This window comes from Chamaea fasciata, unplaced genomic scaffold (genome assembly GCF_029207755.1).
Source record: "Chamaea fasciata isolate MVZ Bird 193981 ecotype frontalis unplaced genomic scaffold, bChaFas1.0.hap1 SCAF_618, whole genome shotgun sequence".
Classification (NCBI taxonomy): domain Eukaryota; kingdom Metazoa; phylum Chordata; class Aves; order Passeriformes; family Sylviidae; genus Chamaea; species Chamaea fasciata.
This window is the reverse complement of record NW_027094703.1, coordinates 25,506-44,764: the sequence shown is the minus strand read 5'-3', so window position 1 is coordinate 44,764 and position 19,259 is coordinate 25,506. Positions and strand designations below refer to the sequence as shown.

General features: G+C 56.7%; 3 protein-coding genes across 4 annotated transcripts; 2 read left to right on the top strand and 1 right to left on the bottom strand.

Annotated features, from left to right (window-relative positions):
- The first annotated feature begins 1,219 nt into the window (after nucleotides 1-1,219).
- LOC136305743 (mucin-22-like) lies at nucleotides 1,220-2,810 on the top strand. The gene is made up of 2 exons (XM_066209058.1): nucleotides 1,220-1,292; nucleotides 1,660-2,810. Exon 2 carries the CDS (start codon nucleotides 1,680-1,682, stop codon nucleotides 2,808-2,810), a length of 1,131 nt encoding a protein of 376 aa, XP_066065155.1. The 5' UTR covers nucleotides 1,220-1,292; nucleotides 1,660-1,679.
- Nucleotides 2,811-4,346: 1,536 nt separating this feature from the next.
- On the bottom strand, nucleotides 4,347-12,663 carry LOC136305747 (syntaxin-4-like). Its single transcript, XM_066209062.1, has 10 exons — nucleotides 12,619-12,663; nucleotides 11,242-11,322; nucleotides 10,482-10,581; nucleotides 10,019-10,093; nucleotides 9,293-9,360; nucleotides 7,889-7,997; nucleotides 7,421-7,497; nucleotides 5,981-6,118; nucleotides 4,842-4,952; nucleotides 4,347-4,614 (listed from the first exon to the last, which is right to left on the bottom strand). The coding sequence occupies exons 1-10, from the start codon at nucleotides 12,646-12,648 to the stop codon at nucleotides 4,531-4,533; spliced, it is 873 nt and encodes a 290-aa protein (XP_066065159.1). The 5' UTR covers nucleotides 12,649-12,663; the 3' UTR covers nucleotides 4,347-4,530.
- A 356-nt stretch (nucleotides 12,664-13,019) lies between these two features.
- On the top strand, nucleotides 13,020-19,259 carry LOC136305745 (mitogen-activated protein kinase 7-like). Of its 2 annotated transcripts, XM_066209060.1 has the most exons (7): nucleotides 13,020-13,071; nucleotides 13,641-13,823; nucleotides 14,770-14,935; nucleotides 15,844-17,207; nucleotides 17,803-18,215; nucleotides 18,305-18,432; nucleotides 18,938-19,259. In XM_066209060.1, exons 2-7 carry the CDS (start codon nucleotides 13,646-13,648, stop codon nucleotides 19,083-19,085), a joined length of 2,397 nt encoding a protein of 798 aa, XP_066065157.1. In that variant the 5' UTR covers nucleotides 13,020-13,071; nucleotides 13,641-13,645; the 3' UTR covers nucleotides 19,086-19,259. The 2 variants fall into 2 exon arrangements, with proteins under 2 accessions (XP_066065157.1, XP_066065158.1); XM_066209061.1 differs by lacking the exons at nucleotides 13,020-13,071; nucleotides 13,641-13,823 and adding an exon at nucleotides 14,296-14,320.

Below are 19,259 nucleotides of genomic sequence, written 5' to 3'. Positions count from 1 at the left end.
GGGTTTTTGGGGGGTTTATTTGGGTTTTTTGGGGGGTTTTGGGATTTTTGGGGGGTTTTTTTTGGTTTTTCCACGTTTTCCAGGCGGATTTATTTGGGATTTATTTGGGGGTTTTTTGGGATTTATTTGGGTTTTTTTGGGTTTTTTTTAGGGGGTTTATTTGGGTTTTTTGGGGGGTTTATTTGGGGGTTTTTGGGGTTTTTTTTGGGGGGAGTTTTGGGATTTTTGGGGGTTTTTTTTGGTTTTTCCGCGTTTTTCCAGGCGGGTTTATTTGGGGTTTATTTGGGATTTATTTGGGGGTTTTTTGGGATTTATTTGGGGTTTTTTGGGTTTTTTTGAGGGGTTTATTTGGGCTTTTGGGGGGTTTTTTTGGATTTATTTGGGTTTTTTTGGGGGATTTTTCTGGGATTTTGGGGGATTTTTTTTCCCGGTTTTTTGGGGCCCCGCCCGAGCTCTGGGGTCGGATTTTTGGGGGGGTTTTGGGGTTTTTGGGACATTTTGGGGCTCGCTGAACTCCAGGCCGGGTTTTTGGGTGGATTTTGGGTCCTTTTTCGGGAGTTTTGGGTCATTTTAGGGGTTTTTGGGGCATTTTTGGGACGCCCTGAGATCCAGGCCGGGTTTTGGGGCATTTTTGGGGTCATTTTCGGGGTTTTTTGGGTCATTTTTGGGGGTTTTGGGAAATTTTCGGGGTTTTTGGGGCTCCCCGAGCTCCAGTCCGGGTTTTTAGGGCGTTTTTTGGGTCATTTTCGGGTTTTTTGGGTCATTTTCGGTTTTTTTGGGTCATTTTCGGGGTTTTTGAGGCTCCCCGAGCTTCAGTCCGGGTTTTTAGGGCGTTTTTGGGTCATTTTTGGGTCATTTTGGGTCATTTTTGGGTCATTTTTGGGGTTTTGGGGGCTCCCCGAGCTCCAGTCCAGGTTTTTGGGGCGTTTTTTTGGGTCATTTTTGGGGATTTTGGGTCGTTTTCAGGGTTTTGGGTCATTTTCGGGATTTTTGGGGCTGCCCGAGCTCCAGTCCGGGTTTTTGGGGCATTTTTTGGGTAATTTTCGGGGTTTTTTGGGTAATTTTCGGGTCATTTTGGGTCATTTTCGGGGTTTTGGGGCTCCCGAGCTCCAGTCCGGGTTTTCGGGGTGTTTTTTTGGGGCGTTTTCGGGGTTTTTGGGGGGCCCCTCCCCGGCGGCGCTTCCGGCGCTGCCGCGGCTTCCGGCAACGGCCCCGAGGTTCGCGGGGATTTGGGGGCTTGGGGGATTGTGGGAGTTTTCCGCAAGTTTCGGGGGGGATTTCAGGGATTTCGGGTGAGGTTTTGGGTCATTTTGGGGGAATTTCGTGGATTTGGGGCGGATTTGGGGAATTTCGGGTGAAATCGGGGTAAATTCGGGCGAATTTTGCGGGTTTTTGGGTGAATTTGGGTAAATTTGGGCCAATTTTTGGTATTTTGGGTAAATTTGGGTAAATTTGGATAAATTTTGTGTATTTTGGGTGAAATTTGGGGCAAATTTTTGATATTTTGGGTGAATTTGGGGTAAATTTTGCGGGTTTTGGGTGAATTTTTGATATTTTGGGCGAGCCGCGGGGATTTTCCGGGTGGAATTTCGGGCGGAATTTTTTTCGGGAATTTCGGGACTTTCTCTCCCTGACCCCTCCCCCCGCCCCCCCCCACAGGTGCCCCTCCCCCCCCGGCCATGGCGCCCCTCCCCCCCCTGCCCGCGGCCATCTGCGTCCTGCTGGTGGCCACCAACGGCCGGGGAGTGACCGCGATGACCACCGAGAGCAGGGGAGTGACCGCGATGACCACTGAGAGCCGGGGAGTGACCACGATGACCGCCAAGGGCCAGGGAGTGACCACGATGACCACCGAGGGTCAGGGAGTGACCGCGATGACCCCCAAGGGCCGGGGAGTGACCACGATGACCCCCAAGGGCCAGGGAGTGACCACGATGACCAATAAGAGCCGGGGAGTGACCACGATGACCACCAAGGGTCAGGGAGTGACCGCGATGACCGCCAAGGGCCAGGGAGTGACCACGATGACCACCAAGGGCCGGGGAGTGACCACGATGACCACCGAGAGCCGGGGAGTGACCACAAGGACCCCCAAGGGCCAGGGAGTGACCATGATGACCACCGAGAGCCGGGGAGTGACCACGATGACCGCCAAGGGCCAGGGAGTGACCACTGAGGTCACCGGGGTCACCGAGGGCCGGCGAGTGACCTCGGCGACCACCGAGGGTCACCAAGCGACCACCGAGGGTCACCAAGTGACCACCGAGGCCACCGAGGCTCGTCCGGAGACGGCGACGGCCAGCCCGGCCCCCCGAGTGACCGCTAAGGGCCGGGAAGTGACCGCCGAGGGCCGGCGACCCCCGGGGGTCACCGGAGGTCACCGAGTGACCCCCGCGGCCACCCGGGGTCACCGGCCGCCGGGGGGCGCCACGCTGGCCCTCCCCTCCCCCTCCCCCTCCCCGGGCCGCCCCTCCCCCCCCCCGCTGGCCCTGGCGGTCTCGGGGGTCGCTCTGGGCGTGGTCGCGGTCGTGGGGGCGTGGCTGGGGGCGTGGCTGCGCAGGGGGCGGAGTCGGAGGGTGGGGGCGGGGCCGGAGGGGGCGTGGGCGGGGCCGGTGCCGCCGCTGGGGGTGGGGGAGGGGCCGGGGCGGGGCCTGGTGGCCGCGGGGCAGGTGGGGGAGGGGCTTGAGGAGGGGGAGGGGCTAAGGGAGGCGGAAGAGGAGGAGGAGGAGGGGCTTGGGGAGGGGGCGGGGCTGAGAACGTTCCGGGGGGAGGGGCCGGACTTGGGGGCGGGGCTTGGGGACTCCCAGTGAGGGGGGAGGGGAAGTTTTTTGGGTTTTTTCGGAGTTTTGGGGAATATTTCGGGAGGAATCCGCGGAGTCTCGGTGGATTCGGGGGGAACGTTTGGGACGTCGAGGCGCGCCTCGGGATTTTGGGGGGAATTTTTGGGGTTTCAGTGAAATCCGGGGAGCTGGGGGCGGATTTCAGAGCTTTGGGGAAATTTTTGGGTTTTCGGGCGAAGTTGGCGAGACTTGGGGTCGGATTTGGGAATTTCGGGCAAAATTCGGGAATCCCGACCCCACTGCGGGTTTTTTGGGTCGTTTTTGGGTCAGTTTTGGGTCTTTTTCGGGTCATTTTCGAGTCATTTTTTGGGTCATTTTTAGTCACTTTTGGGTCGTTTTGGGGTCACTTTTGGGTCACATTTTTTTTGGTCATTTTTGGGTCATTTTCGGGTCATTTTTTCGGTCATTTTCAGGTCATTTTTTGGGTCATTTTCGGGTCATTTTTTGGGTCGTTTTTGGGTCAGTTTTGGGTCGTTTTTGGGTCATTATCAGGTCATTTTTTGGGTCATTTTTGGGTTATTTTTAGGTCTTTTTCGGGTATTTTTTTGGGTCGTTTTTGGGTCATTTTTGGGTCCTTTTTTGGGTCATTTTTGGGCCACTTTTGGGTCATTTTCGGGTCATTTTTTGGGTCGTTTTAGGGTCATTTTTTGGGTCACTTTTGGGTCATTTTCGAGTAATTTTTTGAGTCATTTCTGGTCATTTTTTGCGTCACTTTTGGGGTTTTTTGGGTCATTTTCAGGTCATTTTTGGTCACTTTTGGGTCATTTTTAGGTTTTTTTTGGGTCATTTTTGGGTTATTTTTAGGTCTTTTTCGGGTATTTTTTGGGTCGTTTTTTGGTCATTTTATGGGTCATTTTGGGCCACTTTTGGGTCATTTTCGGGTCATTTTTTGGGTCATTATCGGGTCATTTTTTGGGTCATTTTCGGGTCATTTTCGAGTCATTTTTTGGGTCATTTCTGGTCATTTTTTGCGTCACTTTTGGGGTTTTTTTGGGTCATTTTCAGGTCACTTTTGGGTCATTTTTGGGTCTTTTTTAGATCTTTTTTTGGTCATTTTTTGGGTCATTTTTGGGTCATTTTTTGGGTCATTTTCGGGTCATTTTTGGGTCATTTTTGGGTCATTTTTTGGGATATTTTTGGGTCATTTTTGGGTCATTTTTTGGGTCACTTTTGGGTCATTTTTAGGTCTTTTTTGGGTCATTTTCGGGTCATTTTTTGGGTCACTTTTGGGTCATTTTTAGGTCTTTTTTGGGTCATTTTTGGGTCCTTTTTTGGGTCATTTTTGGGCCACTTTGGGGTCATTTTCGGGTCATTTTTTGGGTCATTTTCGGGTCATTTTTTGGGTCATTTTCGGGTCATTTTTTGGGTCACTTTTGGGTCATTTTTAGGTCTTTTTTTGGTCATTTTTTTGGGTCATTTTCGGGTCATTTTTTGGGTCATTTTCGGGTCATTTTTGGGTCATTTTTGGGTCATTTTTCGGGTCATTTTCGGGTCAATTTCGGGCCATTTCGGGTTTCCAAAGTGCTTTTATTGCGTGACGTCACCACCGGCCAATCCGACCCGCCGGGGGGCGTGGCTGGCGGTGACTGACACCAGAACCGACCAATGGGACTCACCGCCTCTCCCAACCAATGGGAGCCGGCGGTGGGCGTTGACTGACGGCTGCGGCAGCCAATGGGAGTGCGCGGCTCTACCCGGCGGCCACCGAGGCGGCGACGATCGCGACCAGGACCAGAATCGCGACAGAGACGCAGGCGGCCACGGCCAGGCGCCTCTGCGGACCAGCAGAAACCAGTTCGGAACCAGTTTAAACCAGTATAAACCAGTTCGGAACCAGTTTAAACCAGTATAAACCAGTTCGAACCAGTCCAAACCAGTCTGGGTCGGTATAAATTCATTTGGAACCGGTTTGAACCAGTCCGGAGCGGTTCCCAGTTCCCTCCCAGTACAAACCAGTTGGTCCCAGTCCCTCCCAGTATAACCCAGTCCGCCCCAGTTTACCTTGCGCGCCCCCCGCTGGCGGCGCTGGGCGTGGCCCAGCTGGCCCCGCCCCTTCTCCAGCCGCGCCCCCGAGTCCTGCACGTGGCGCTCGATGCGGTCGATGACGTCGCCCTGCACCAGTCCGGACCAGTACAAACCAGTACAAACCAGTCCGGACCAGTACGGACCAGTACAAACCAGTAGGAACCTCTAAACCCAAAATCGCCGCTTTTTTCTGTCCTAAAATCGACGTTTTTCACCCCAAAAACTCCAGGTCTTCTTGCTCCCAGCCCCTCCAGTACAAACCAGTATAAACCAGTTCGTCCCAGCGCCATTTTTAACCCGAAATCCCCGGTTTTTAACCCCAAAATCGCCATTTTTAACCCCAAAAATGTCATTTTTTGACCCCAAAATCTCCGTTTTTTCACCCAAAATCTCCGGGTTTTTTTCTCCCAGTCCCTCCAGTATAAACCAGTTTGTCTCAGTCAATCCCAGTATAAACCAGTCTGTCCCAGTCAATCCCAGCGTCGCTTTTAACCCCAAAACCGCCGTTCCTCAACCCCGAAAATCCCGTTTTTAACCCTAAAAATGCCGTTCTTTCTTTGCCCTAAAAAACCCCCCGGGGGTTTTTCCCGCTCCCAGTACAAACCAGTATAAACCAGTTCACCCCGGCGCCATTTTTAACCCCAAAATCACCGTTTATAACCCCAAAATCGCCGGTTTTAACCCCAAAAATCGCCATTTTTAACCCCAAAATCGCCGTTTTTAACCCCAAAATTGCCATTTTAACCCCAAAATTGCCGTTTTTAACCCCAAAATTGCCGTTTTTAACCCCAAAATCGCCGGTTTTAACCCCAAAATCGCCATTTTTAACCCCAAAATCGCCGGTTTTAAACCCAAAATCGCCGGTTTTAACCCAAAATCACCGGTTTTAACCCCAAAATCACCGTTTTTAACCCCAAAATCGCCGGTTTTAACCCCAAAATCGCCGGTTTTAACCCCAAAATCACCGGTTTTAACCCCAAAATCGCCGTTTTTAACCCCAAAATCGCCGTTTTTAACCCTTAAATCGCCGTTTTCCGCTCCAAAATCGTCATTTCTCGACCGAAAGTCCCCGGGTTTTTTGCTCCCAGTCCCTCCCAGTACAAACCAGTACAAACCTGCGCCTCCACGGTGCCCCCCAGCAGCTGGAAGAGCTCCCCCAGCTCCCTCAGGCCCCTCTCCAGGCGCTGCAGGTCCCGGTGCCGCTCCCCGACCTCGTCCAGCGCCGCCCGCGCCGCCCGCGCCGAGCGGAGCACCTGGGGGCCGACCGAAAACCGCGGAATTTTCCCCCAAAATTAACCCCGGAGGAATTAACAAAAAATCAATCGGGGTCGATGAAAAAGGGGATCGGGGGGAGGGGGAAAAAATCCCGGAGGGAATCGCCCCAAAATCCCGCCAGAAACGACCCAGAACGCGCCCGAAATGCCCCAAAAAGCCCCGAATTCGACCCAAATTAGGTCAGAGATTAAAACTGAGGAGGGGGCGGCGAAAGGGAACCCGGGAAAAACGTCGCCAGGAAAATTGGTCCAAAAACCGGGAAACGGCGCCGGGGCGGAGAGCAGGAGCCGGGGCACGACCGGGAACAACGGAATTCCGGCCCGAAATTAACCCCGAAATGGTAAAAAATTAATGGGGATTGACGGAATCCGGAATTGGGGGGAAAAGGAGGAAATGAGGGAAAATTTCCGGGGAAATCCACCAAAAACAAGCGAAAAAAATCCAAAAAAAGTCTCCGAATTCCCCCCAAAACCCACCTGGAATTGCCCCAAATCCCAAAAAAAAAGAGAAATCACCAAATTTCCCAAAAGTTCCCGCCAAAAAAAAAAAAAAATCCCAAAATTTCCCTCAAAAAGAAAAATTCCCCAAAAAAACCCCCAAAACTCCCCGAATTCGCCCCAAATTCCCTCCAAATTCCCCTTCCCCAAAAATTTAAAACCAAAAAAAAAAGTCCCGAACGCCCCCCAAAATAAAGATAAAATAAAAAATAAATTAAAAAAAAAGTAAAAAATAAAAAAAGAAATGAAATAAAAATAAAAAAATAAAAATAAAAATAAAAACAAAAATAAAAACAAAAGTAAAAACAAAAACAAAAATAAAAAATAAATTAAAAAATAATAAATAAATAAAAATAAAATAAAAAACAAAATAAAAATAAAAACACAAAAACAAAATAAAAACACAAATAAAAACAAAATAAAAATAAAAATAAAAACAAAATAAAAACACAAATAAAAACAAAAACAAAAATAAAAAATAAATTAAAAAACAATAAATAAATTTAAAAATGAAAATAAAAATAAAAATGAAAATAATAAAAAAATAAAAACAAAAGTAAAAAAATTAAACGAAAAATAAATTTTAAAAATAATAAATAAAGAAATAAAATACAAATAAAAATAAAAATAAAAATAAAAATAAAAACAAAAATAATAATAAAAAAATAACTAAAAACAAACCCAGAAGACTATTTTAAACACTTGAAAACCTCCCCGAGCTCGCCCCGAAATCCCCAAATCCCGGAACGTTCCCGAATTCGGGTTTTTTCGCCCCGAACGGACGTTGCTGACGAAGATCTCGCTCTGCCCCGTCTCCAGCATCTGCTCCAGCTCCTCCTCCGACACCGGCGGGCTCCCGGCTGGAAAAACGGGCCGAGAAACGCCGGAAACGGGAAAAGTTTGTCCCAAAAAACCCGGATTGGAAACGGGGGGAAAGGGATCGAGAATTGGGGAAAAGGGAAAGAAACGGGAAAAACCAAAAAAAAAACCCAAAATTGGGATTTTCGAGACCCCCTCCCCCCCCCACCCAAACTTTGGGACCTCCCAAAATTTTTTGGGACCGCCCCAAATTTCCGGGACCCCCCGATCCCGGTTTTCCCCCCAAAATCCCCCAAAAATCCCAAATTCCCCCCAAAAAACCCTTTTAAACCCCCAATTGTTTTCTGGGCGTCCCCAGAGTTCCCCGGGACCCCCCAAGTGTTTCAGACCCCCCCGAGTTTTTTTTGGGATCCCCCAAATTCCCGTCCTGACCGATGAGGAGCTGCCGGCGGATCCGGTCGAGGCTGCGCTGGCGGTACCGGCCCTGGGCGGCCTGGAGGCGTCCGGTGACCGCCCAGAAGTGCTGGGACAGGAGCCCGTGCTGCCCACGGGAGCCCCAAAACCCGTCAGGGGGACCCCGAAAACCCCCAAATCCCAAAAAACCCCAAAAAATTCCGCCCAGGAACGGGAAAAATCGACCCAGAAATGAGCGAAATCCGCCCAAAATCCACCCAAAATCGGCCCAAAATCCACCCAAATCCACCCAAAATCCCCAAATCCACCCAAAATCCCCTCAAATCGACCCAAAATTCCATCGGGGAACCCCGAAAACCCCCAAATCCCAAAAAACCCCAAAAAATTCCGCCCAGGAACGGGAAAAATCGACCCAGAAACGAGCGAAATCCGCCCAAAATCCACCCAAAATCCCCCCAAATCCACCCAAAATCCCCCCAAATCCGCCAAAAATTCCCCCAAATCCACCCAAAATTCCATCGGGGAACCCCGAAAACCCCCAAATCCCAAAAAAAAACCCAAAAAATTCCGCCCAGGAACGGGAAAAATCGACCCAAGAACGAGCGAAATCCGCCCAAAATCCACCGAAAACAACACTCCACCCAAATCCACCCAAAATCCCCAAATCCGCCAAAAATTCCCCCAAATCCACCCAAAATTCCATCGGGGAACCCCAAAAACCCCCAAATCCCAAAAAAAAACCCAAAAAATTCCGCCCAGGAACGGGAAAAATCGACCCAGAAACGAGCGAAATCCGCCCAAAATCCACCGAAAACAACACAAAATCCACCCAAATCCGCCCAAAATCCCCAAATCCACCCAAAATCCCCTCAAATCGACCCAAAATTCCATCGGGGAACCCCGAAAACCCCAAAACCCCCCAAAACATCCCCAAATCCTGGTGAAAAGCCCAAAAAATCCCGGCGAAAATCCGCCCAAGAACGACCCAGAAATGACCAATATTGACCCAAAATTCCCCAAATCCGCCCGAAATTCCCCAAATCCGCCCAAAATTCCCAAATCCGCCCAAAATTCCCCCAAATCCGCCCGAAATTCCCAAATCCACCCGAAATTCCCCAAATCCGCCCAAAATTCCCCAAATCCACCCAAAATTCCCCCAAATCCGCCCAAAATTCCCCAAATTTGCCCAAAATTCCCCAAATCCGCCCAAAATTCCCCCCAAAAACCCCAAAATCCCAAAAATTTCCCCGGGGACCCCGAAAAGCCCCAAATTTCCCCCAAAATCCCCCAAATTCCCCCAAAATTCCCCCCGTCCCCAAATTCCCAGAAATTCCTCCCGGAAGTTCCTGAATTTCCCCCAAAATCTCCCAGAATCCCCCAGACTTCGCCAAAACCGGCCGAATTCCCCCCGAGTCCTCCCACCTGCGTGCGCCGCACTCGGGCGCCGACGGAATTCCGGCTCTCGGCCTCGTCCTTGGGCGGCTCCAGCCCTGGGAGCCCAAATTCGGGGAGAAAAACCCCAAAATCGGGAAAGATCCGGGGCCAGGAACACCAAAAATGGGGTTAGGAAGGAAAAGAATCCCAAAATCGGGACCAGGGGCCCCGAGAACGGGGAAAATCGGGGAAAATCAGAGAAAAATTGGGAAAAATTGGGAAAAATTGGGGAAAATCAGAGAAAACCGAGAAAAATAAGAAAAATAGGGGAAAATCGGAGAAAACTGGGAAAAATCGGGACAAATTGGGAAAAATCGGGAAAAAACGGGAAAAACCGGGAAAAATTGGGAAAAATCGGGAAAAATCAGAGAAAACGAGGAAAAATTGGGAAAAATTGGGAAAAATCAGGAAAAATCAGAGAAAAATCGGGAAAAATCAGGGAAAATCGGGAGAAATTGGAAAAGGTTTTTTCTGGGGGGAGGAAAAGGACCCAAAAAACGGGGAGGGGGGAAAAAAACCCCAAAATTGGGTCAAAACCCCCCAAATGGGGATGTTTGAGTTTCTGGGGTGTTTCAGAGGTTTTGGGGGGTTTTTTTGGAATTTTGGGGATATTTTGGGACATTTTGGGGTGTTTGGGGGATTTTTTTCCTTTTTTTTGTATTTTGGGGTGTTTTGGGACATTTTGGGGAGTTTTGGGGGTTTTTTTGGGGTCACCTCGGAGCCCTCCCCGGATCTCCCGCGTCAGTTCCTGGATCTCGTCCCGCAGCCGCTGCAGATCCCGCTGGAGCTCTGGGGGACCCGAAACCGCCAAAATTTCACCCAAAATCCACAAAAATTCCACCCGGAACCGGCCCAGGTCCCGCTGGAGCTCTGGGGGACCCGAAACCGCCAAAATTTCACCCAAAATCCACAAAAATTCCACCCGGAACCGGCCCAGGTCCCGCTGGAGCGCCGGGGGACCCGAAACCGCCAAAATTTCACCCAAAATCCGCCCCGAAATTCCCCCAAAATTCCCCCGAAATTCCCCCCAACCGACCCAAAATCCCCCCGAAATCCACCCAAAAAAACCGACCCCAGAATGCCCCAAAATCCCCCGAATTTCCCCGAATTTTCCCAAATTTTCCCGGAATTTCCCGAAATTTCCCGGAATTTCCCGGAATTCCCCCCAGGATCTGACCCTGTGGGGGGAGGGGCGTCCCCAGCACCAGCTCCTGCAGCTGCTCCAGCTCCCCCACCCGCAGCTCCAGCGCCTTCAGCTGCGTCCTGACGGCGCCCGCCTGTCGCGATACATCGCCGTGTAAACGCCGGCGCCTCGCGACAGAGGCCCCTTGCGGCCGACAGACCCGGCCTGTCGCGACACAAACGCTTCTATCACGATAGGGACGCAGGATATCGCGACGGGGGCAGGTCACGTCACGACACAGCCTCGGGGTATCGCGACACGGGGGCTTCGTATCGCGACGTGGACACGGGTTGTATCGCGACAGGGACGTCTGGTATTGCGACAGGGGCGGGCTCACGCTGTGACGGGCGATCACGTTATATCGCGATAGGGACGTGTTATGTCGCTATAGGGGCCGCTCATATCGCGATAGGGGCGTTTTATATCGCGATAACAGCACGCGGTATCACGATAGGGACGTGGGCTATCACGATAGGGACGCTCCGTATCGCCACAAGGGCGCGGGATATCGCGATAACGACGCGGTCGCAGTAGGGGCGCTTCAGAACGTGATACCGACACGTCATGTCGCGACACGGGCGGGTCATATCGCGATAGGGGCACGGGGCGTCGCCACGGGGACACTTTATATCGCGACAGAGGGACGGCACATCGCGACAGCGACACCCGAACTCGCGACAGAGCCCCGGCGCGAGCAGACAACGAGGCGCAAAGGAGACGCAAAGGAGCCGGGAGGGGGCGCGGCCGCACGCACCTGGGCCAGGGCGGGGTCCGCGGGGGGGCGGAGCCTCCGCCGCCCCTCCCCCCCGTCCGAGTCCGAGTCCGCGTCCGCGGCCTGAGCGGAGCAAGCGGCGGGAGGTCGCCCCAGCGCGCCGCCGTTCCCGCCAATCCCGGCGTTCCCGCCGCTCCCGGCCAATCCCGCCGTTCCCGCCGTTCCCGGCCAATCCCGCCGCTCCCGCCGTTCCCGGCCAATCCCGCCGCTCCCGGCCAATCCCGCCGCTCCCGGCCAATCCCGCCGCTCCCGCCGTTCCCGGCCAATCCCGCCGTTCCCGGCCAATCCCGCCGTTCCCGCCGCTCCCGCCGTTCCCGGCCAATCCCGCCGCTCCCGCCGTTCCCGGCCAATCCCGCCGCTCCCGCCGTTCCCGGCCAATCCCGCCGCTCCCGCCGTTCCCGCCGCTCCCGCCGTTCCCGCCGTTCCCGGCCAATCCCGCCGTTCCCGCCGCTCCCGCCGTTCCCGGCCAATCCCGCCGTTCCCGGCCAATCCCGCCGTTCCCGCCGTTCCCGGCCAATCCCGCCGTTCCCGGCCAATCCCGCCGTTCCCGGCCAATCCCGCCGTTCCCGCCGCTCCCGCCGTTCCCGGCCAATCCCGCCGTTCCCGGCCAATCCCGCCGTTCCCGCCGTTCCCGGCCAATCCCGCCGTTCCCGCCGTTCCCGGCCAATCCCGCCGTTCCCGGTCAATCCCGCCGCTCCCGCCGTTCCCGGCCAATCCCGCCGCTCCCGCCGTTCCCGGCTAATCCCGCCGTTCCCGCCGTTCCCGGCCAATCCCGCCGTTCCCGCCGTTCCCGGCCAATCCCGCCGCTCCCGCCGTTCCCGGCCAATCCCGCCGTTCCCGCCGCTCCCGGCCAATCCCGCCGTTCCCGCCGTTCCCGGCCGTTCCCGCCGTTCCCGCCGCTCCCGCCGTTCCCGGCATTCTGGGAGCTCCCGGCCGCGCCTCCGCTCATCCCGGCCCGGGGAATATTCCCGCACCTTCTTCCCTCCTTTCTCCCTTCTCCGGCTCCTTTCCCACTTCTGGGCGCTCTCGGCCCATTTTTGGGGTCCCCAATCCCGGTTCTTTTTCCTCCCTCTTCCCCATTTCTCGCCGCTTTTCCCGATTTCGGCCTCCCCGATCCCGGTTTTGGGGGGTTTTCCCCCGTTTTTTTTGCTCTTCTCCCCATTTTTGGCCACTTTTCCCGTTTCCGGCCACTTTTCCCAACTTTCGGGCCCTTTTCCCGATTTTGGCCTCCCCGATCCCGTTTTTTCCGCTTTTTCCCCGTTTCTTCTCCCTTCCCGCCATTTCCGGCCTCCCCGATCCCGGTTTTGGGGCTTTTTTCCCGTTTTTTGGGTTTTTTTTCCCCCATTTTCGGGCCCTCGCCTGGTGCAGTTCCCGCGTCCGGTCCCTCATGGCGGCACACCGGAAGTCCTCCGAAAACCATAGAGAGGAACCGGAAACCCTCCCGCACCGGAGACAAACCGGAAGTTTACGTGAAACCATGGACACCGACAGGAAGTCCTCCGAAAACCATAGAGAGGAACCGGAAACCCTCCCGCACCGGAGACAAACCGGAAGTTTACGTGAAACCATGGACACCGACAGGAAGTCCTCCGAAAACCATAGAGAGGAACCGGAAACCCTCCCGCACCGGAGACAAACCGGAAGTTTACGTGAAACCATGGACACCGACAGGAAGTCCTCCAAAAACCATCGAGACCAGCCGGAAGTCCTCTCGCGGAGAGGGCGGGCGCGGTTTAAGCGCGGAGGGGGCGTGGCCTGGGCGGCGCCACTTCCGGGATCGCGGCGGGAGCGGCGCGGAGGCGCCAGGGGGCGGTAACGGCCCCGGGGGGGAACTGGGATGGACTGGGAGGGACTGGGAGGGACTGGGAGGGAACTGGGGGGGAACTGGAGTTACTGGGAGCGGTTTGGGGGGGACTGGGAGGGACTGGGAGGGGTTTGGGAGGGAACTGGGGGAACTGGGAGGGGATTAGGAGGGAATTGGGGGAACTGGGGGTTACTGGGAGGGACTGGGAGGGAACTGGGAGTTACTGGGAGCCACTGGGAGGGGACTGGGAGGGGTTTGGGGGGTCCCGGAGTAACTGGGATATACTGGGATGGACTGGGAGGGAACTGGGATGAACTGGGAGCCCCAGGGAGGGAACTGGGAGTTACTGGGAGGAACTGGGGGAGGTTTGCGGGGGTCTCAGGGTAACTGGGAGGGACTGGGATGGACTGGGAGGGACTGGGGGAATTTTGGGGTCTCACCTGAGGGGATTTCGGGGCATTTTTGGGCCATTTCAGGGAGTTTTTGGGGCTGTTTCGGGAGGGACTTTCGGCCTCTCACCTGTGCCAGGTGCGCTGGTGAAGCCCCCATGTGACTTTCGGCCTCTCACCTGTGCCAGGTGCGATGTCGGAGGCCGGCCCCGCCCCCGAGGACGCCCCCCGGGACCCGCCCGGGCCGCTGGCCCTGCTGGGGGCGCGGGCGCTCGACGTCACCTTCGAGGTGGGCGACGAGTACGAGATCATCGAGACCATCGGCACCGGCGCCTACGGCGTGGTCAGCTCGGCCAGGAGGCGGGACACAGGTGAGACACACCTGGGAGAGGTGAGACACACCTGGGACACACCTGGGACACACCTGGGGCACACCTGGGGGGGCTGGGACACACCTGGGGACACACCTGGGACACACCTGGGGCACACCTGGGGGGGCTGGGACACACCTGGGACACACCTGGGACAGGTGAGACACACCTGGGACACACCTGGGACACACCTGGGGGGGCTGGGACACACCTGGGACACACCTGGGACACACCTGGGCACAGGTGAGACACACCTGGGGACACACCTGGGACACACCTGGGGGGGCTGGGACACACCTGGGACACACCTGGGACACACCTGGGACAGGTGAGACACACCTGGGGACACACCTGGGACACACCTGGGCACAGGTGAGACACACCTGGGGACACACCTGGGACACACCTGGGACACACCTGGGGGGGCTGGGACACACCTGGGGCCATCGGCACTGGCGCCTACGGTGTGGTCAGCTCGGCCAGGAGGCGGGACACAGGTGAGACACACCTGGGACAGGTGAGGGACACACCTGGGACACACCTGGGCACAGGTGAGACACACCTGGGGACACACCTGGGACACACCTGGGACAGGTGAGGGACACACCTGGGACACACCTGGGACACACCTGGGACACACCTGGGACACACCTGGGGACACCTGGGGGACACCTGGAGGGGACGGGGACACAGCTGGGCACACCTGGAGGCACCTGGAACACACCTGGGACAGGTGAGACACACCTGGGGACACGCACCTGGGGACAGCTGGAGATACCTGGGACACACCTGAGCGCACCTGGGACACACCCGGGGACCCCTGGGGACCCCATTTTCGGGCTCACCTGAACCCCTAGCCCCCCAATCTTGGCCACGCCTGGCACCTTCCTTTGGTCGCACCTTTGACCCCGCCCACCTGCGCGTCTGACCACGCCCCCCCTTCCAGGCCAGCAGGTGGCCATCAAGAAGATCCCCAACGCCTTCGACGTGGTGACCAACGCCAAGCGGACGCTGCGGGAGCTGAAGATCCTCAAGCACTTCAAGCACGACAACATCATCGGCATCAAGGACATCCTGCGGCCGGCCGGGCCCTACGGCGAGTTCCGCTCCGTGTGCGTCGGCGCCGCGGCGCCGCTTGGCTTGGGTTGGCTTGGTCGAAGTTTGGTTGGGTTGGGTTGGGTCGGGTTGGGTTGGGTTGAATTGAGTTGGGTTTGGTTGGGTTGGGTTGAGTTGGGTTGGGTTGGGTTGAGTTGGTCGAAGTTCGGTTGAGTTGGGTTGGGTTTGTTGGGTTGGGTTGAGTTGGGTTGAATTGAGTTGGGTTTGGTTGGGTTGGGTTGGGTTGGTCAAAGTTTGGTTGAGTTGGGTTGGGTTGGGTTGGGTTGGGTTGGGTTGGGTTGAATTGAGTTGGGTTGGGTTTGGTTGGTCAAAGTTTGGTTGAGTTGGGTTGGGTTTGTTGGGTTGGGTTGGGTTGGGTTGAATTGAGTTGGGTTTGGTTGGGTTGGGTTGGGTTGGTCAAAGTTTGGTTGAGTTGGGTTGGGTCGGGTTGGGTTGGGTTGGGTTGAATTGAGTTGGGTTTGGTTGGGTTGGGTTGGGTGTGGATGGGTTGTGTTGGGCTGGTTGAGGTCGTTTTAGTTAGATTTTTTGGGTTGGGTTGAGTTGAGTTCAGTTGGGTTGGTTGAGTTGCGTTAGTCGTGGTTTAGTTGCGGTGGGTTTGTTGAGTTGGGTTTGGTTGCGTTGGGTTGAGTTCGATTGAGTTGGGTCAGGTTGGGTTGGGTTGGGTCATGTTGGTCAAACTTCGGTTGAGTTGAGTTCGTTTGGGTTGAGTTTGTTGAGTTTGGTTGGACTCGTTGCCTTGGGTTTGTTCAGCTGGGTTGGGTTCCTCAAAGTCCGGTTGAGTTCAGTTGACTCGGGTGCGACTTGTCGGGTCGCGTTGAGTTGACTTGGCCGAAGTCGGGCCGAATCGCCTCGACTCGCCTCAAAACCAACCCCGCCCCCTCCGCCCCCGCCACGCCCCCCGCAGCTACGTCGTCCTTGACCTCATGGAGAGCGACCTCCACCAGATCATCCACTCCTCCCAGCCGCTCACCCTGGAGCACGTCCGCTACTTCCTCTACCAGCTGCTCCGCGGCCTCAAGTACATCCACTCGGCCAACGTCCTGCACCGCGACCTCAAGCCCAGCAACCTGCTGGTCAACGAGAACTGCGAGCTCAAGATCGGCGACTTCGGCATGGCGCGCGGGCTGGGCGCCGACCCGCGCCAGGCCAAGGCCTTCCTCACCGAGTACGTGGCCACGCGCTGGTACCGCGCGCCGGAGCTGCTGCTCTCGCTGCACCGCTACACGCGCGCCATCGACATGTGGTCGGTCGGGTGCATTTTCGCCGAGATGTTGGGCCGGCGCCAGCTCTTCCCCGGCCGGAATTACGTCCACCAGCTCCAGCTGATCATGGCGGTGCTGGGGACGCCGCCCGCCGGCGTCATGGCGGCCATCGGCGCCGAGCGCGTCAGGGCCTACGTGCAGAGCTTGCCGCCGCGGCCGCCGGTGCCGTGGGAGAGCCTGTTCGGCGACGCCGAGCCGGCGGCGTTGGCGCTGCTGGGGAGGATGCTGCGGTTCGACCCGCGGGAGCGCGTGGGCGTGGCCGAGGCGCTGAGGCACCCGTTCTTGGCCAAGTACCACGACCCCGAGGACGAGCCCGAGTGCGTGCCGGCGTTCGACTTCGCTTTCGACCGCCAGGCCTTGACCAAGGAGGAGATCAAGGCGGCCATCGTGGCCGAGATCGCCGATTTCCACGCCCGGCGCGACGGGATCCGGCGGCAGATCGCGCCGGCGCCGGCGGCCGGGGGCGGGGCCGCGGTGGGCGGGGCCGGTGAGGTCAACGTGGGTGACGTCAAGGGCGGCATCAACGCCAACATGGCCGACATCAACGCGATCGACGAGGTCAACGTGGCTCGTAAGGTCAACATGGCCGACGTCAACATGGCCGACGTCAACGTGGCCAAAACCGTCAACATGGCCGACGTCAACATGGTCAACGAGGTCGACTTGGCCAACGTCAACGCCGTCGGCAAAATCAACATGGCCAACGGCGGCGTCGCCAAGGCCGGAGTCGCCGTGGTCAACAACGTCAGCGTGGCCGACGCCGGCGGGGCCAACAAGGTCAACGTCAACATGGCTGCCGTCAACGCGGCCAACGGCCCGTCGTGGCCGCCCTGCGCCGACGTGGACATGCCCAGCCCCGGCCCCGCCCCCGACTGCCCCATGGAGTCGCCGCGGGTGAAGGCGGAGCCGGGGGCGCCGCCCAAGCGCGACGGCACCATCTCGGACGACACCAAGGCGGCGCTGAAGGCGGCGCTGCTCAAGTCGGCCATGAGGAACAAGAGCAAAGGTCGGGGGGAGGGGCAAAAGGGGGAGGGGTCGGAGGTGGGGGCGGGGCTGGGGCTGGGGTTGGGCTGATTTGAGCTGTGATTGGTTGGGTTGGGTTGAGTTGAGTTGGATTGAACCGCCATTGGTTGGGTTGAGTTGAGCCACGACTGGTTGAGTTGACTTGGACCGTGATTGGTTGAGTTGACTCGGACCGTGGTTGGTTGAGTTGACTTGGACCGTGATTGGTTGGGTTGACTTGGACCATGATTGGTTGAGTTGACTTGGACCACGATTGGTTGAGTTGACTCGGACCGTGATTGGTGGAGTTGACTTGGACCATGATTGGTTGAGTTGACTCGGACCGTGATTGGTTGAGTTGGCTCAGACCGTGATTGGTTGAGTTGACTTGGACCGTGATTGATTGGGTTGACTTGGACCATGATTGGTTGAGTTGACTCGGACCGTGATTGGTTGAGTTGGCTCAGACCGTGATTGGTTGAGTTGACTTGGACCGTGATTGATTGGGTTGACTTGGACCATGATTGGTTGAGTTGACTCGGACCGTGATTGGTTGAGTTGGCTCGGACCGTGATTGGTTGACCTCCCCCCTCCCCCAGACCCTCCGTGCGCCGCCCCCGAGGCCCCCGAGGGCCGGAAGCCGGTGACGGCGGCCGAGCGCCAACGCGAGCGCGAGGAGAAGCGCCGGCGCCGCCAGGAGCGCGCCAAGGAGCGCGAGAAGAAGCAGCGGGAGCGCGAGCGCCGCGAGCCACGCCCACGAGGGGAGGGGCTCCACGGCCTGGTCCTCACCGACGACGACCGGCACCTCCTGGAGCGCTGGACCAAGATGGCCGACGGCGCCCCTCAACGCCAGCCACGCCCCCCGGCACAAGCCCCACCCCCTTGCCCTGCCCCACCTCCACCAGCCCCGCCCGCCGAATCCTGGCCAGTCCCTGAGGTGTGGGCGGAGCCTCCGGCCGCGCCCGGCGACGCCGACGTGGCCACGGTGACGCAGCAGCTCCAAAAGTCCCAGGTGAGGGGGGGGGCGTGGCTGACCCTTGGGGGGCAGGGTCACCTGGGCGCCGTGGCCACGCCCTCACCCCGCCTTGGCCACGCCCACAGGTGGAGGATCCGCTGCCCCCCGTGTTCCCGGTGACCCCCAAGGGCAGCGGCGCCGGTTACGGCGTCGGCTTCGACCTGGAGGAGTTCCTGAGCCAATCGTTGGACATGGTGGGGGAGCCCAAGGACAGGTGGGCGTGGGTGGGGTTGGTTTGGCATTGGTTGGGTGGGGTCAAGCCGGGTCTGGCCGAGTTTGGATTGGTTGAGCTGGGTTTTGTTGGGTTGGCTTGGGTTGGGTTGGTTGGTCAAAGCTGGGTTGGGTTGGGTTGAGTGTGGTTGGGTTGGCTTCGTTGGGTTTGGTTAATTTGAATTGGTTGAGCTGGGTTTGGTTGAGTTGGGTTTGGTGAAGTTGGGTCGGGTTTTGTTCGGTTGGGTTGGGTTGGGTTTGGTTGGGTCATCTTGGTCAAAGTTTGGTTGAGTTGAGTTCATTTCGGTTGCGTTTGTTGAGTTTGGTTGGGTCGGTCGCGGTTGCGTTGGTTGAGTCGCGTTAGTCATGGTTCGGTTGGTTTGGGTTTGTTGAGTTGGGTTGGGTTAAGTTTGGATTGGTCAAGTTGGGTTCTGTTGGGTCGGGTTTGGCCTCAACCAACTGTCCTCACCTCCTGACCCCACCCCCCCTCCCGGCCCCGCCCCCCGCAGCCAGGCGGACTCGGCGCCGCTCTCGGCGTCGCTTTTGGCCGATTGGCTGGAGGTCCACCGGCTCAGCCCCGCCGCCCTCGAGAGCCTCCAGCGCGACCTCCAGCTGGGGTCGCCCATGCTCATCACCGACGACCTCCCCGAGCCCTGACCACGCCCCCTTTCCGCCCTGGACACGCCCCTTTTGCATTAAAATTCGTATTGAAACTCTTCCGGTTCGTCGTGGTTTGGTGGGCGCCATCTTGGGTCGGATTTCGCTTGAATTTTCTCTGGAATTTCGATTAAATTTGTAATAAATTCGTATTAAAGTTTCCGATAAATTTTC

What these genes read in the sequence shown, in the direction of transcription:
- LOC136305745 (XM_066209060.1), top strand. Translation starts at nt 13,646, where the DNA reads ATGTCGGAGGCCGGCCCCGCCCCCGAGGACGCCCCCCGGGACCCGCCC. An exon ending in GGCCAGGAGGCGGGACACAG is followed by an intron (nt 13,824 to 14,769) that starts GTGAGACACACC and finishes CCCCCCTTCCAG; the next exon opens with GCCAGCAGGTGGCCATCAAG. An exon ending in CATGAGGAACAAGAGCAAAG is followed by an intron (nt 17,208 to 17,802) that starts GTCGGGGGGAGG and finishes CCCCTCCCCCAG; the next exon opens with ACCCTCCGTGCGCCGCCCCC.
- LOC136305747 (XM_066209062.1), bottom strand. Translation starts at nt 12,648, where the DNA reads ATGAGGGACCGGACGCGGGAACTGCACCAG. An exon ending in GCGAGATCTTCGTCAGCAAC is followed by an intron (nt 6,119 to 7,420) that starts GTCCGTTCGGGG and finishes GTCGGCCCCCAG; the next exon opens with GTGCTCCGCTCGGCGCGGGC. An exon ending in GGGGCACCGTGGAGGCGCAG is followed by an intron (nt 4,953 to 5,980) that starts GTTTGTACTGGT and finishes GGACTGGTGCAG; the next exon opens with GGCGACGTCATCGACCGCAT.
- LOC136305743 (XM_066209058.1), top strand. Translation starts at nt 1,680, where the DNA reads ATGGCGCCCCTCCCCCCCCTGCCCGCGGCCATCTGCGTCCTGCTGGTG.